Source organism: Etheostoma spectabile, chromosome 19 (genome assembly GCF_008692095.1).
Source record: "Etheostoma spectabile isolate EspeVRDwgs_2016 chromosome 19, UIUC_Espe_1.0, whole genome shotgun sequence".
NCBI classification, from domain to species: domain Eukaryota; kingdom Metazoa; phylum Chordata; class Actinopteri; order Perciformes; family Percidae; genus Etheostoma; species Etheostoma spectabile.
Genome location: NC_045751.1, coordinates 10,393,204 through 10,407,331, shown reverse-complemented (window position 1 = coordinate 10,407,331; position 14,128 = coordinate 10,393,204). Strand labels below are relative to the sequence as shown.

The following is a 14,128-nucleotide window of genomic DNA, read 5'->3' as shown; positions in this document are numbered from 1 at the left end:
ACATGACATGAAACATGATGCGTATTGGGGGTTGTCCCGGGGTAGAAACAGTAGCATGCATCTGATCAAATTCAAGGTTAATTAATGAATGGGTTGTGATTAAGTTGAGATTAAAAATTAGGAGAAGAAGTGGGCTTTTGTCACTGGTATGTAAAATGCATAGCATAGATTATTTTAATTAATTTTTGTAGGTTGCTTAATAGTGGGTTGTCTACTTCTGAAAGTTGAGGTCCCCTTTAGTGTTTTTCCTAGTGTCCATACCTCACTGGATTCGGGAAGCATGTGTTCCAAGACAATGTGAACTGAAAGCCTGCAGCCTTGGACAGAAACTGGTTTTGTGATGTGATCTCGGACAAAGTCACAGCATGTTGTCCAATCAGGAAAATACACAAAGGCCTTGAGATAAAGAGAAGAAGGAACAACAATTAAATAAAAAAAAGTAAAAATAAAAATAAAAAACAGCTCCATTTAACTTGTAAAATTACAAACATTTTGTCCCTGTAACAGTCTACCCCTTACCCTCTTCTGCAGCATCAAGACCATCACGTTGTAGTACAGGCAGTGAAGGTTCTGTTTGGGGAAATAACGCCAGACCAGCTTTGCCACGTCCTTGTGCTTGTAGCCTTCTTCTGGTAAACCGGTCAACATGATTGTGGGAATCATGGAACCACGACCACTGGCCTTCTAGAAAACCCAAAGTTCAAAGACCAAAGTTTAGTTCATGCGTTGACACCAATTCCACTTCATGGTCCATTTTGATTACAGTACAGATCAGAGTGGCTCTGCTTCTGGTGCCAGTATGCCTCCAGTGTCTGATACTTGTTTGTCCTGTAAAGCCAGAAGAGTTCAGTGTCTTGTTTAACTTAAGTTACGGATGTCAAAAATCCAGATTTTTTTGGCCATGATCCTGATCCGACTCCATTGAGAACTGCCAATACAAAGTCTGCTCTGATATTTTTACCTAAATGTTGATAAAATAAAAATTTTCACAAATTACTTTAACCCAACCCTGAAGGTCTTGGGTCAAAACTATGAAGTCGATACGCACTGATTCAATATACTGTATCGGATAGGAAAGTTGGACTGAAAATAGGCTTACCTCAATGTCTTCCTTCCTCTGACTGTCAGGTAATCTTGGAGTAAAAAGTGAACAAAGGCAAACACATTTACTTTACTGAATACATTACTGTTAGAAAAATGATGCTACATACTTTTTCTCTGATTGTTATTAAAACCATATTATACTGATCACTCTAAACAAGAAAAGATGGAGCCATGGTCTGTCCTTGTGAAAGGCCCAGGATGTTTCTGGGGGCAGAGCAGGCCGAGGAGATTCCCAGACCCAATGAGATAAACGGACAACATCGACTTTGTTATGACTTTGTATCAACATCCACTTTTTATAAATAAGCAGCTGTAGAGAGCTTCCAGTTGGGCATTTTTCGTACTATTCTGTAATGTGGAAACTGCCTCGTGTTCAAGTAAAAATGATTTAACTTCTATATGATTTTTAAGGCCAACATCGATACAAATATTTCATTTTTTTAAAAGCCGATATTCCGATATATTGGCCAATATATAATTTAAAAGTTTTTATTTGAGTTCTCACTAAAATAATGATTTATTTTATTGTCACAACAGAACGGAGGAAAATCAATGTATTAAAGTTCTGATAAATAAAAATACAAACTTAAGATATTAAACTTAAAGTCCTTTGAACAAAAAAGACAGACAAAAAAACTTGTCAACAGGGACGTTGTAGAGCACCCTCTGGTGGATAAACTATGCAACGCAAACAGTCATAAAATGGTTGACAGTCCGTTTTTATTTTATTTTTAAATATTCATTTATCAGAATCATTTATTTGTCTATATATGTATATATTTTATCTGCCATTATAAATGCCGATACCGAGTTCGGGAAATGCCTAATATTGGCAGATAATATCGGCCTGCTGATATATCGGTTGGCCTCTATTCCTGTCGGCCTCTATTCCTGTCTATTCTTCATAATGAAATTATTCTAACAGTTACCATGGTAAATTTGGCACTATCAAAATATTACGTCACAATGTCACATGATAATGTGAGAAAGTGTCTCTTACCTGGGATGATGAACCAAGGAGACATGGTGGGGAACAGGAAAGGACTAGTTCTCAAGGGGACCCAGAATAGTCCAATGCTGCCAGCTGGAACACTCTCTCTTTCTGGCAGGATAGTTGCCCCATCAACAGCGCGTTTGCTGTCTGGTACAGCTTTCTCAGGAAGTCTTGGTGCTGTACAAAGAAATAAAAAAAAACAAATAAAAAAATAAGAGTTTAAAATAAGTTTTAAGAGTGCCAAAAAGCTTCCAATCTTTCAACTTGTACAGTTCAGGGAGTGAGCTACAGCTGCTTTTGACGTTAGTCCTATAGCCGGTTAGCTATGATGCCGCGGTTCGGATTTAATTTGATTTATTTGGCAAGTTAAATAAAAACAATTAACAAAAATGATACATTTAAGAGGCATTAAGTAAAAAAGAACATGCAAAGGGAACACAGGAACCCCTCAAGGAGCAGAAGGGAGATATCAGCATCAGGAAGCAAGTAGACAGTTGTAATCTTTACACATTTACAGTTGTGCTCATCAGGATACTATGCATCCTGGTTTGATTTGCATTGAGAGATGATTTTATGGAAAGTATCCCATGCCAATCTCTAGGTATGGTGAAGGGTATGTGATGATGGGGGCCTTTAATAATAAAAATCCTCCTGCCTCTATGGGAATTTAACATAGGGGTATGTTTACTTATGCCCCCTGCATTTTAAGGAAGATCATTTATTTATTTACAATTCATTATTTATTCACAAAGAAACTTGGTGTCCTTAAAGATTGGATTTTACCTCATTTTTTACTTAAGGCATTAAGATAAATTTCCAAAATATGATTTTTTTTATTCTTCTTTTTTATCCCTTGGGAGGAAAGGATTGAGGAGGCACACAAGCGCAAACTTGGAAAATATCAGTCCCTCAAAAGCCAGCGGTGGAGATGGAGAGCATGGAAACCCCTGAGTAAAAGTTGTTGTTTATGCCAACCGCCTCACATAAAATCAAATGCTTCAAGTTTCTAATGCCAGTAAAGCCAGGGAAGATTGTTCAGAGTGAAGACAGCGTTAAGCAAGTAGTTTCTTGAAGAAATTAACATGTAGAAAAGAATCAATCAATCAATCAATCAATCAATCAATATCCAGGTAACATATCCCAAACAGGACTTTAATTTCTTAAAACAGAGACTTACGTTGTGATGTACAGCTCGTGTATGGTATTCTTAGCCTGTGGACTTCGTAGCCAGGTGGTTGTTTCAGGAGACTCAACCAAACTCCAAGCCGATCAGCATCGTGAGGGAACTCAAATTCTATAAACACCTGAAACACACATGCCCATACAGTAAATACGTGACTGGTAAGACCCACAGGAAGTCTTTTTTTAAAGCCACTTAAAACGTTTTTAATTGTACGTGTTTGTTCATACCTTGTTGAGGAGAGGCAGGAAATTCTGAACAGAACTGATTTTTTCCAAATCTTTTCTGAGCTGGTCTGACTCACTCCATGAAATGTTCTTGATGAAGATTGTTTTCAATCCATCATCAAACACTTCCTGAATCAAGAACATCAGAACCATAAAATTAATAAGAGGACACATACAACCACTCTGCATTGTTTCATAAATACATCTTGCAATGAAAGACGAGGACTATGTTAATTAGTGTTTACTGTATCCCCCCCCACTGTTTTACGTCACTGTTGACAGTTTTCATCATTAATATATATTTTGGTAAAACAAACACAGGAATTAAGATTAACTATTAGGATGGCCCTTAAATTAAATTAGAACATCTAAAAGCACAAGTTTATTTATAAATTTTTAAGTCCATGTGTAAGTCCAGGGCTTGACCCTGTTAGCGGTCCGCTGACCCACTGCTGCTGGGTCTAACGTTAGCAGTCCGCTGACCCACTGCTGCTGGGTCTAACGTTAGCGGTCCGCTGACCCACTGCTGCTGGGTCCAACGTTAGCGGTCCGCTGACCCACTGCTGCTGGGTCCAACGTTAGCGGTCCGCTGACCCACTGCTGCAAGGTCCAACGTTAGTGGTCTGCTGACCCACTGCTGCAGGTTCTAACGTTAGTGGTCTGCTGACCCACTGCTGCAGGTTCTAACGTTAGCAGTCCGCTGACCCACTGCTGCTGGGTCCAACGTTAGCGGTCCACTGACCCACTGCTGCTGGGTCTAACGTTAGCGGTCCGCTGACCCACTGCTGCAGGGTCCAACGTTAGCGGTCAGTTAGTGAAAAAAAAAGAAAAAGATTTTGATTCAAATTGGTAACATAGACCTAATGAGTGGCACATAACGTAAGGTAACATGACATTTTATTTTTTTCAGTTTTCACTTGTCCAGTGGGGCAAGTAAATTATTTTTCACTTGCCCTACAAAAAATCCACTTGTCCCGGACAACCGGACAAGTCTTAATGTCGAGCCTTGAATTCCATGTGTAACATGAAAAATGGAGATGGAATACTTTACATACAACATTAAAAACAGTGTATGAATTAATGAGAAGTGTGTATGTTACTTACATTATGCACATGCTTCATCAGCCATTGATAAAACCCAAGCTTAAAAAGAAAGAGTAGGCAAAGGTTAAATGCAAAGATATTCAACACACCAAACCTATCCAATGCCAATAGACTCCATACTCTGAGTGTTTACAGTTGTGTTCAAAATAACAGCAGTCCAACATCACTAACCTCATACATCATATTAAACATAAAAACATAGCAAAAAACAGCAAAAATGATTTAACAGGCCTTGAAATGCCATCTAAAGCCTGAATGACGTGGGAGAAAACGGTCAACTACCATTTGAATGGATGGAAGAATAGCCAAAATGGCAAAGGCTCAAGCAATGATCTGCTCCAGGAACATCAAAGAAGACTTAAAGTTAACAGAGTACTGTTATGATCAGAAGGCTATGTGAATCAAAGCTATCGGCTAGAAGCCCCTGCAAAGTCCCATTGCTGAAAGAAAAAAAAAAAAAGACATGTTCTGAATAGGTTAAAATTTGCCAAAATGCTTACCAGTGTCATGTCGATGCCATTGGCAATGGCATGGAGACCAAGTTTAAAATTTCTGAGGAAAAAGCCCATGATTGCGTTGGCTTTCAATATCTTGCAAAAATCCTTCTTATTCGGCATCATGACAAAAGCCTGAGAGGAAAAAACAGATATGAAAATGTATTACTACTTTTTATTCACTTCTTCTTCTGAGCACTTTTTTCAATGTAGTTTGAATCAGTGTCATGAGTTTTGATTGGAGCAAACATGTCTTTTACATAACAATACATATACAAAAATTATAAATTATCAAACGATGTTTAGCTGCAATTTGTGATTTCACAACTTAAAAAGGCACAATTGTGCAATGTAAAAAATGAAAAATATTTGTCTCCAAATCTACTGTCTACAGAAACTACTAAGAAGCAACAGCAGAAACATGTGATATATAAACCAAAGCATGCAGATGTATAAACTGGTATCTACCATGCACGCCTGAGGAACAACAATGATGTTGTTATCTGCATATTTAAATCCAAAGGGTATGAGCAGATTGGCAAGATCCTTCTCTGTGTAGCAGCCGTCGTAATACTCCGGCAGGTTGGTTATGAGCAACTGCGTTCTTTTAAGGTACCTCAACTGTAAAAAGCAAAGAGGGGTAAACAATTAGGAGCCATAATGGTTTAGGTCAGTTTTTAATGAATAAAAGATTAAGATAAGCTCACTTAACATTTTTCCAGTGGAGGTTGACGTTATATGAGATAAAGAATTAACTGGAATCTTGTTTGGACATTTTAGAATCAACATACCAATTCATTATTTCAAGTTGTTTGTAGCGAATAAACTGATTACAAAAAACATTTACACACACAGTTAAATTGATCAGAAATTACATTTGTAAAGTTATGTAAGGAAACCTACCTTTTTCGAGTTCCCTCCTGCGTTCATCTTCAGGCACGCTGTGAAAAAGAAAATGTAAAAGAGAAAAAGTCAAAGACAGTAAAATTATGATCACATGCGGACATTTGTGACCGACGGTCTCTTCTTTTTGGATTTCTTACCTATTCTGGATGAACTCATGTACCTTTTAACCCTCTCCTCAGTAGTCAGATAGTCCTCATCATCATCTGTCACAGGAATTTCACAAGGTCAAATGTAATTAAATAAATGTCAGTATTTTGAAAGATCATAATCACCTTCTCTTCCTCATTTACATACATATTTATATGTTGAATTCAGGTCAACACCAAATAGTTTTGACCCACAGCCTAATTTTCCATCCATTTCAAATCTCCTATCTATTTCTTAAATACAACTCACGCGGGCGACACAATCAACCCTTTCATGGGAAATTCATTAGACTGAAACACATCTTTGAGAACACTGCGGCGCGCTTTGTCCTTGTCCTCACAAATGTGCTACTGCGTAAAGTTGGGACTTCAACAGGTCAGTTCGGGTGATTTAATATGCTTTATTATGTTTTTGCAGGCAAAATGAAGCCGACAAGACAATATTTAGGCGGCCAAAAATAAGTACGGCGACTTGCGAAATTTTTTCTGCATGTTTAGTCCATGGCTCTCACGACTGACTGCTGGATGGCGCTCACACAGAGAGCTACAAGACAGTTACATGCCCCAGTATCGATGAGGACTGGTGGGTTAAGTCAGACTTCCTACCAACAGAGTGTGTCAGGCCAACCCAAAGCTGACAACCATGCAGCTAAACTAATTGATGTGGTGGAAACTCTGGACTGGGAAAGTTTTCTGCGTCAACAACAATGCGCGCTACATTGTGGCTGCTAGCTCTCTTAGACGGGTGGACTTAGACTTAAGTCGGCTGATTGTTAATAAACGGTGAACACGGGCGGACCATTGGTCAGGAAAAAAAAAAAATCTAATAAGCATCCCTATTAGGATAAACAGATGCAATTTTTTTTTTACTCAAGCATGAAGTCCTGTGGGATTGAAGGTGTTTGTAATGACAGACCTGCAGGTCAGATGGACAAGCTAATAATAACCAAATGTAAACATATTGATATATAAACTTAAATCAGAGTATATAATTGTAAACCACATCTGTTGTACAAACCAATGTACATACCTCTTAGTATTGGTTTTGTCTTCACCCTTTTATCTGGCAGCTTTGGCTCCTCAGCGACTTCAGTCAGACTTCCTGCAGCCTGCTGTTGAAGGTGTGAAGCCTCTGTCTTTGTCTCCGGTCCTTGTGCAGTGGACTCTGGTTCTAACAAGGTGCTTTGTTGGACATGTGGTAAATCTGTTTCTGTCGGCAGGGTCTCAATTGTACTGTTTGGTGGTTGATTCTCACTGGAACTGCCAGGTACATTTTCAGGTGCCGCCTCTGAAGTTGCCGGTACAGCTTCTGTAGTTGTCATTTTTTCTCCTTGGTCCTTAGCACAACTTGCTACTTCCATGGGTTCTGCCACTTCAACTGCGATTTCCCCAATCTCCATTGGTTCTGCATCTTCAGCGGCACTGGCTTTGCCTAGTTCTGCCTGATGCTTGGGTTCAAAAACTGGGACATTCGCTTTTCCAACATCAGCTGTGTCTTTCAGCACATCTTCTTGAACCTTGGTTTCTGATTCTTTAGGCTTGGAATTTTCTACGTCAAGCTGATTTTCTGGATTTGTGGACTTTTTTTGCATCCCCATGGACTTTTTTACAGCTTTCTTTGCAGGTAACTTTCCTGTTTTTACCATTTTCGCAGGTTTGGTTACCATTTTTGTTATCGGCTTGGTTGAGACGTTTTTCGCCTTGGAAACCAAGACTTTTGCTTTAGTGACAGTCGGTGGGCCTTTTACTGAGCCTTTACCTGCACTTTTCTGATTTGTCTGTTTGCCTGTTGTAGCTTTTTTGGCTCCAGAAGGTAAAGATGAAGGCGTTTTGGGCCCTTTAAGCGGACGCATGTTAGGTGTAGGAAGAAGAACTTTTCTTTTGGTAGTGGTTTGCGATGTGGAAACACTGGACGTGGCAGGCTTTCTGTGAAATAAAGAGTTACATAGGTTAGAAAGGAGAGAGAAATGGAAAGTCCTTCACAGGTTGAATTCCTGGAATGTCTGTTATTCCAATCCCCAGTGCACACACAAACGTTGGCTGAAATATTTGTCATTAGAAAATTCCCAAAAAGTCACAAATTTCTCCTCCCCCCACTCCATTTAGGCAGAAACTGAGTATTTATAGTAAAATACTGACAAAAAACAAGATCATCGCTGGTAAAGAGAAGTCTGTGGGAAACATATCTTACCTCTGAGGAGGCTTCTTTTGCTCTTTAGAATCAGTCTCCTGTAAACAAAGAAATAGTTTTTTTTAGATTATTCTGATAATTGACACTCCCAGGGAGAGAAAGAAAGACAAAAAGTTGAATACCTGTTCTCTGACAACAGTGATTAGCATTCCTTTAACATCGAGGCTGTTCACGCTCTTCAATTTCTTTGCGTCTTCTTCTTTCTCGAAACACACGATTGCCTACATGTGCACACACAAACGCACACAACTTTGCATTACTACAGCCGTCAGGACCATTTACTCACTACATTTACGTGCTAAACATTGACAGCTCACCACTACATGCAGGGCTTATAGTGACAAAAAATTCATGAGCCTGAAACTTTTTTTGGAGGGGGAAGGGACCACAGTGTAATGTTTCAATATGCACTCAATAAAAGGTAATTTGACTGGCAAAAAAAAGTTAAAGTCCTTCTAACGTTACACAATAAGTCATTTTTTAAGAAGTAAACATTTTTGGATAATTTTTACTTCCGACCATATGTTAAATTAAGAGTCAATGTAGATTTTCATATTTCAATAATATCACAACCCTACATTGAATCATTGTGAAAACAAAACTTTCTAGATGTTGTGTTACTTTGGCCAGGTCATCTTTAAAAAAGTAAATTAGTACATTCATGATTTTATTCATGTTGACATTAGTTGCTTCATGTACATTTATTAAAAACTTTTCCTTGTTTAGCTTTTCATATAACCAGACGTCTAAACTCTGGGACAAGGCTGTTATTTGTAAGACATAAAGTTTATTATATACTTACAAAAAAAAAAAAAAAAAAAAACCAGGATAAGTTAATTGCATCTTTTCTTAGTTCTGTTGTTATAGTGCCCTCATTATTAAAGGAAGAATGCAACGCTTCTGAAACTGAGACAGACAAAAAAAGCCCAGGGCCGTGAGACGCAGTTGCAACTTCCATGTCACAGCTTCCAAATGCAGCAGTATTTGCTTCTCAGAGACATGGCTGCACAGACATTCAGGACAAGAACGGGACCATCACCAGCTTTGAGGCGGGACGGGTGGAAAGAGAAACTCAGGAGGAGCGGTACGAAGAAAAAAGGGGGGACTCTCAGTTGTAGCACATTATTATTAAAGAAAGAATCTGAAATCCAGATATCGAAGTGTTAGATGCAAGTCTCCTGTCCATATTATCTGCAGAGGGAGTTCACACGCGGCATCCTGCTACATTACTGTTTATATACCAACTACTCCGTGATCACTTACAGACTCAACACCTCTAGCTTTTTACTAAAATTAAGGCTGGAATTAAATGTTCCCAATCTTTTCTTATTCAGCCAGGTAGCAAAAACACATCACTCGCTGTATACATACCTCCAGTTTGGACCGAAACAGTACAACTGACTTGGTTTTTCCAAAGTGCTCCGCTGCAGCCAACACATCATTGTGAGAGATAGAACTACGAATTCCTTGGAGTTTCACCATGGTTGGAGGTGAAGATTTACCAGACTGAACAAACAGAGAGAAACACAAACTTAGACCAACTGAAGTGTTGATCATCATGAAAAGACTACTGAAACTAGTTGTCTTTAAAAATTGTTAGAAAGACGCAAAAAACCACTTAAAAAAACACTGATGCCAGTGTTTAAAGTATCCAATATAAACTTTATGTAACCCATCATTTCAAGCAACATAAATTTATGCATTGTATGTCACTATTAGGTGTAATATCTGTTGTCACTCACCCAACCACACACCACACACACACACACACACACACACACACACACACACACACACACACACACACACACCACACACACACACACACACACCACACACACACACACACACACACACACACACAACACCACACACACACACGTCATGGTGAAGGAACTGCCTTGCTCTTCTGCAGGCTAAGCTTTGCTTTCCATGGCTTTTTAGGGCACTCCTTCTTTGCTGTAGAAGAGGAAGAGGTAGTAGAAGATGAGGAAGGTTTCATCTTGGCTAGCTCGGCCAGTAAGGCAGGAGCCAGTGTCTTAACCACGGCCTCCAGATCAGAATGTTTTGACAGGGATTGGACAGCTAGAAGGACAAAAACAAAAAGCGTGTCAAAAAAAAAAAACTAGAGCGGTGTGTTGGTTGTAAAGCCCAATAGTGAGTCTCTATTGTAAGATGAAGAAACAGAGTTAATGATCACATTATCTTAAAGTTAACAGCTTTCTTGCTTGTTGCTTCAAATGCTGTTACTATATTTTCTCTGGGAAATTCTACTTTGCTTACAAGTCAACATTGGCATCTGAACCATTGGAAAGCGCGGTATAAATTACACACAATACATTTCTATACCTAAGAAGCACTTTTTTCCTAAGCATAAGTAAGCAAAAAGTAACACTTCAGCAATTCCTTAAAAAGGTTTCTGGTGACATGCATTCAACATCTCACTGCTGTAGAGGTGGCGGTAGGAAGATTTGAGAGGTAGCGTTTACCCCTAATCTAACTCTCGAAAGCAAGACAGCTTTTCAGTGCATGTCCCAAGTGTTCCTTGAATATTATATATGACAAAATAACAGTTTGTATAGACTACATATACTTGTGCATATAACAAATAATTTTGGTCACAGAATAATTCTTTCAACAGTCTCCTTAAAATATTCACAATTTCTCAAACCTGATGATTTCAGTAGTTTCCTAGTTAGGATCTCTGCGTTGCTTGAGTTCTTTCGTTGAGGGGATCGACTCTGATCACTTCTCCATGGTGGTGATCTTCTCTCATTACTCCTTCTTGATCCCAATCGCTTCTCGTCACTCCTCCTTGGCGAGGACTGTCTCTCACGGCTCCTCCTTGGCGATGACTGTCTCTCACGGTTCCTCCTTGGCGATGACTGTCTCTCGCGGCTCCTGCTCGGCGATGACTGTCTCTCACGGTTCCTCCTTGGAGATGACCGTCTCTCGCGGCTCCTGCTTGGCGATGACTGTCTCTCGCGGCTCCTGCTTGGCGATGACTGTCTCTCGCGGCTCCTGCTCGGCGATGACTGTCTCTCACGGCTCCTCCTTGGTGATGATCGTCTATTGCCTCTCCTTCGTGGTGAGGACCGTTCCTCGTCTCTCCTCCTCGGTGACGACCGTCTCTCTGGGCTCCTCGAACATGACCGATAGCGGAAGGAAGTAGGGCGCTCATACCATGGGGAACGAGAACGAGAGCGGGACCTGATGAAAGTTCAGGTGAAATGACAATAATAATTAACAAAATAGCAAACATTTAACAGCCAGTCTAATTCTAAATGGGGGACCAATCATATGCTAAGATGCTGATGTTGATGCAGACATTTTAAATGTTCTGCAGGAAAACATTTGGTCATTTGTTATTCATGTGCTGTTCAATCATGTTACTGCGACAGACCTGCGAGTGTATCTGGCTCTCTGCGGCGAACGTGATCGGCTACTGCGTTTCTCCTTTCTACCGTCTGAGCCATGCCGGCGATGTGGGCTAGACGAGTGAGAACGAGAGCGGCTTCCATGCTTGACTTTCTGTTGACGGTGCTGGGAAGTCTGTGAAGAAGTTGCGGGCGAAGGCTTGGCATCTTTACCTGCAGCACTGAAGAGAGCGATGGACAAGAAAAGCATAATGAAAGTAAGGAAATGTTACCATTTTCTTCACAACGGAGTGTGGTTAAAACGTGTTTGAACACTTAAGCCTGGCAGACACTGTGTGGATTTGGGTTTTTGGATGAATCTCTGCCAAATTAGTCTGATTAACTCCACCGTCTGATTTCCCACGTGGCTGCTGTCAAAAGCCTTTAGACTTCTGTGAAAATATTAAACTGAACAATATTATACAAAGTGACACTGCCCTCCCTCTTTAGTAACATTGAGGACACAACCAACTTCATTGTAATGGTTTGGAAAAACCTGGTGGTCCCTAGCCATTCTACAATGTGGCCGTGAACGATTAAATACAACTCGTGCTGCAAGTTGACTAAACGTACAAGATCAATGAAATCACACAGTATCTGCCAAGTCATTTAAATTTACCTGGGTTTTAGTGCTATTTCCCCATCCCACTCTGGGTATCTGTGAAAAAACAACAAAAACAACACAATTTAAACACGTATTAAAAACCGCAAGGGGGCCATATTGAGTTATGCAGGACGTGCTAGATGTTAGATAGCATAACGGCAAAGGTAGCCTATAAGTTTTTTAAGGAAATACAATGTTCAGGAAGAGGCTTTAATATTACAACCTCTTTTTCAGTATAGCGTTTCCTATACAGTATTTTGGCAGTTCCCCAGTGGGAATTCAGCAATAATGTTCTGAAAAAAAGGATAATCAAAAAATAACTTTGACAACAAGATTTCAAAAGAGAACGATAAAAGAAATAAAGACTGACCGTTTTCGGAGGAGTTTGCAGCTCTCAAGGTGAAGGCTGGTATTCTGATGAGAAATCCAATCCTAGTATTCAGAACAAACACACACCATTTAGACGGGTCCCGTTATCATCACAACTTATCCTCTTCATTATCATCATCACGTCTGACAACAGATATATTTTATTCAACATTACAGCATTCTTAAGAAACTGTTCCTTGGCTCTTCGGTTTGTCCTTCTTTGATGGTTTGTTGAGTCTCTTAAGTCCAAGTGTCCAATTCCATGTCTTTGCTCTTGGGTATAAAAACCTCACAATTTGTGTTGATATTAAAAAAGCAAGTGTAAAAAAAAAAAAAAAATGGCTTCTTTGAATCTTCAGCCAAAAGCATTCATCTGAATAACAAGAGCAACCTTGAGTCCACAATTAGCCAAAACAGTAGCATATAGACAAAATTGTTCATTGGCGACTCTCTCCTTTACAGTTAAAGCTGCCTTTTGTTCACTTCAAGGGCAATTCTTTATAATGGAACATGAATAAGTTCCAGCAAACAAACAAACAAAAATAAAAAATTCTTCTTGGGTTCTTGATAGAGCGATGTCTGGTTCTTGTGTAGCATCAGAAAGTTTCCCGAGGTTTCTTGGTCATCTCAGCAGAGGCCATTACCAGGTATGGATCAGGACAACACACAGGCTGAGACATCTGGAGTAGGCGGGAAGATGTGTAAACTGGGTAGAGTAGGAGGCTATTAATTAGACAAAATCTGAAATGTGTCCCAAGGGGGCACATTGTCGGAATTTATTTAGCTGATTTTTTGGTCCTTGAAGTACGATGCTGGTGACTTCATGTTTATGGTATCTGCAGACGTAAACAAAGGGAGCTTGGCTCCATAATAGCCAGTATTACAAAAAGACAATAAGTACTGTTACATACGGAATGCAATTAAGTAACATAACACTTTACTGATAGCTCCAATAGTGGGAATAATATCTATGTATTATAGACAGAGGTTTCAAAAAATTCTCACTGAATAAACAGTTGGACAATATCCAAAATAACAGAAACAAAAGACAAACCATCATCTTGCATCATCATCTGAAACAATAGTTCTTCCAATTTGCATATTCTTCCTCGTTACGTCTTCTAAGCCCTTGGCTCAATTTCCAACTACAGTCTTTAAAGTGGGTCGCATCACAAATTATAAACCAATGGCTTTGATCTTCATCTGTCTAAACTAGACAATCATGTTCCAAAAGTTTAGGACCGTCAAATCAAATGACAATCAGACATTGTAACCTTGATTTACAGAAAACAGTTAGCTGTGAACAAATTTATTTTGGAGCACATCAAAATCAGAGAACATTAAAAAATAAAAAAAACTCTCCCAAAGTTTGCAATCCAACATTGTTTTTGCA

General features: G+C 39.4%; 1 protein-coding gene across 1 annotated transcript in view; it reads right to left on the bottom strand.

Annotated features, from left to right (window-relative positions):
- The window catches only part of LOC116669485 (uncharacterized), a 30,018-nt gene that overhangs the window by 9,569 nt on the left and 6,321 nt on the right, over window positions 1–14,128 (bottom strand). The window contains 21 exon segments of the mRNA XM_032499360.1: window positions 262–396; window positions 520–684; window positions 1,100–1,119; window positions 1,122–1,133; window positions 2,105–2,275; window positions 3,276–3,402; window positions 3,509–3,634; window positions 4,610–4,648; window positions 5,110–5,238; window positions 5,572–5,724; window positions 6,007–6,044; window positions 6,147–6,212; window positions 7,186–8,081; window positions 8,347–8,384; window positions 8,469–8,567; window positions 9,718–9,852; window positions 10,247–10,431; window positions 11,018–11,556; window positions 11,750–11,944; window positions 12,382–12,420; window positions 12,737–12,798. Of these exon segments, the coding sequence (XP_032355251.1) occupies window positions 262–396; window positions 520–684; window positions 1,100–1,119; window positions 1,122–1,133; window positions 2,105–2,275; window positions 3,276–3,402; window positions 3,509–3,634; window positions 4,610–4,648; window positions 5,110–5,238; window positions 5,572–5,724; window positions 6,007–6,044; window positions 6,147–6,212; window positions 7,186–8,081; window positions 8,347–8,384; window positions 8,469–8,567; window positions 9,718–9,852; window positions 10,247–10,431; window positions 11,018–11,556; window positions 11,750–11,944; window positions 12,382–12,420; window positions 12,737–12,798 (3,369 nt within the window).